This window comes from Sinocyclocheilus rhinocerous, unplaced genomic scaffold (genome assembly GCF_001515625.1).
Source record: "Sinocyclocheilus rhinocerous isolate Xijiao unplaced genomic scaffold, SAMN03320098_v1.1 scaffold320, whole genome shotgun sequence".
Classification (NCBI taxonomy): Eukaryota; Metazoa; Chordata; class Actinopteri; order Cypriniformes; family Cyprinidae; genus Sinocyclocheilus; species Sinocyclocheilus rhinocerous.
Window position 1 is genome coordinate 456,051 of NW_015638606.1, and position 2,523 is coordinate 458,573.

The 2,523-nt window shown below is 33.1% G+C and overlaps 1 protein-coding gene across 1 annotated transcript in view; it reads left to right on the top strand.

Annotated features, from left to right (window-relative positions):
- Nucleotides 1-1,509, top strand: part of LOC107749921 (cysteine-rich and transmembrane domain-containing protein 1-like) — an 8,658-nt gene extending 7,149 nt beyond the window's left edge. The window contains exon 3 of the mRNA XM_016565157.1: nt 1,004-1,509. Within this exon, the coding sequence (XP_016420643.1) occupies nt 1,004-1,110 (107 nt within the window). The 3' untranslated portion in view covers nt 1,111-1,509. The remainder of the gene's footprint in view (nt 1-1,003) is intronic.
- The last annotated feature ends 1,014 nt before the right edge of the window (nt 1,510-2,523 follow it).

The following is a 2,523-nucleotide window of genomic DNA, read 5'->3' on the forward strand; positions in this document are numbered from 1 at the left end:
AACTGTTGTGAATTTAAAAAAATCGTTGGCAAAGGCTATTCTAACACCATCCACCAACGTGTGATTGGGATAGTCAACATTACAAAAGACGGTCACCATTCATCAGTTCTAGTGGCGCAGATGATAAAACGCGTCTCGACCTTCTTTTGACGCGATCGACCCGGGTTCGAATTTGCCTTTTGGCAAAAAAAAAGAAAGAAAAGCATTTATTTTTTAATAAAAATTAAGGAAATAATCAAAAAGTTGAAAAATTATCGAGTAGGGTTAGGGTAGGTGTAGGGAGGGCTTTTGTCCCAATAAGGTGGCATCCATTTAATAATTTGAGTTAAAATTAAAATGTACACTCAATAAGTTATAATTGCATACTGTTTTATAATGTATTACTATGCTGAGGTGCAGATAATTGCCACTATTGGCAATAAGTAATTAGCAGAATATCCTGCTATTTATTCAGTCAAGTGCTTTCAGATATGACATTATTAAATTAAGTACAACTTGTGTAGATTTATTTAGTGAAAAGGATTTACTGCTTAATTTTGGCGTATATTTGTATACTTTTACTATCTAATCAATCTCAGCATGCGTTAATTTTGTGTCGCTATATGTTTGCCTCACTAAGGTTAAATTATGCCTACGTCTTTCTTTGGCCTGCGCTCTGGAAGTGATCTGTTAATTCTGCTAAACTTTAATTAAAACTGAAACTAAAACTGAAACTAAACTATATAATAACTAACTAAAAATGCGTTCACAAAATAAAAACTAAACTAAAACTAACAAAAATATGAATGAAACTAATAAAAACTAAACTGAATTTTATAGCAAATTTTGAAAACGATATTAAAATAAAACAAATTTAAAAATTCAAAACTATAATAACCTTGGACTTTCGCATACAGTGGAGACCATCGGAGACCAATTTAAAAACATGTCATTTATAATCTACTTTGCAATAAATTTGCCATTCTGAGCAGTGTTTTTCTCCATCTCTGTGTCTTTTCTCCAGTGTATGTTGTGGAGCAGGGCAGGCGGGATGATTCCGGGGACCAGGCATGTCTTACTGCATGTTGGACGGCCCTGTGTTGCTGCTGCCTCTGGGACATGTTGACCTAGAATAATGAAGAAACCACTGTGAGCCACTCCTTTATTTGTAAAGATCTTTCACTCCACGATCTAATCCTTATTTATGTCTGACTACTGAAAAAGTACTTGAGAAACAAATAAAGTTATGTTTTTGTTGTAGCATTCATTTCCAGTAGTCCAACTTGGAGCACCTATTTTTATTCCTTCAATTATGCACGATACGCACTGAGAGACTGATTACATGCATTGATCGTATTTGTAGAGGCATATTAAACAGAATGTTTTTATTATTTGTCTTTTGAAAATAATACAGATGTCATCTTTATTAATGAATGCAAAAATTACAAGTTTGCTTGTTTATAGACCAGATTTGATAATCAAATATGGCCTTGAATGTTTGCTCTGTCTTAATATGTCAATCAAGGAAAAGTTTGTTTCTATTAAATAAAATAATGGAAATAAGACATGTCATCACTTTTGTTTACTCAAAATGTGCTTTTCTGTGTAGGATGTCCAAAAATAATAATAATAATAATTTTTTTTTTTTACTAATTGTCCGGACAGTCCTCCAGTGTTGTGTTGAGTCAGTGTGGCCTGTTCGAGATGCTCTGGGTGCTCAAACAAAACTAATGTTTTGAAAGCACTACAGAGCCACAGTGTTTACACTTTCTGAGGAACCAAGTTTCAGCATATTAAACTGACAGGAAGCTGTATTTTTACAAACACAAACAAAATTTAGCATTTAAAAACAAAATAAAACAAAAAAATTATCTCCTATGCCCCAGTGAAGCATTTGGCAAAATTCCACTCTGAACATTTAATTGCACATCTTTTGAACTTTTTAAACACAATATGAGGCAACAGACCTGAACCTTTACTACAAAGTAAAAACTAAAACATTCAACTGATTTAATTTATTATCTGCTTTTTTGTCTGCATTTTCAGCTAGAACGTTAATGTGGAATTGTATCTAAATGAGATAGTATTGACTGGGAATCCTTTTAGGAATTGTTTGCTGAGCTGCAAATGCATTATTAATAAGTCATTATTTTTCAGTCATCACACCTCACTGGCTTTTCATTGTGTTCTACTAAAGTGCTCCACCCCTCAGATACTACAGACAACACGCTTTTGTCTACTCACATTTAAGCAAGGCAAAAATCATCACTGATTGGAATCTAGGATAGGTTGTTGTATGCATGTTCATAAATAATAAACCTATAAAGATATCTGAATTAAACAATGTTAATTTGGTGTTTCAGACATGTTGACTTGTCTTTGCTGGAGCGTTGCATTTTTTATTTTATTTTTACTTATGTAGGTGTGTGTTAAAATACACAAGGCGACCAAATGTCAAGACTCAAGTTCCTGGTAAGAAGCATTAATGAATTGACGACATCCCTTGTTTGTTTTGAGTTTTTCAACATGTACTTAGCAGAATCT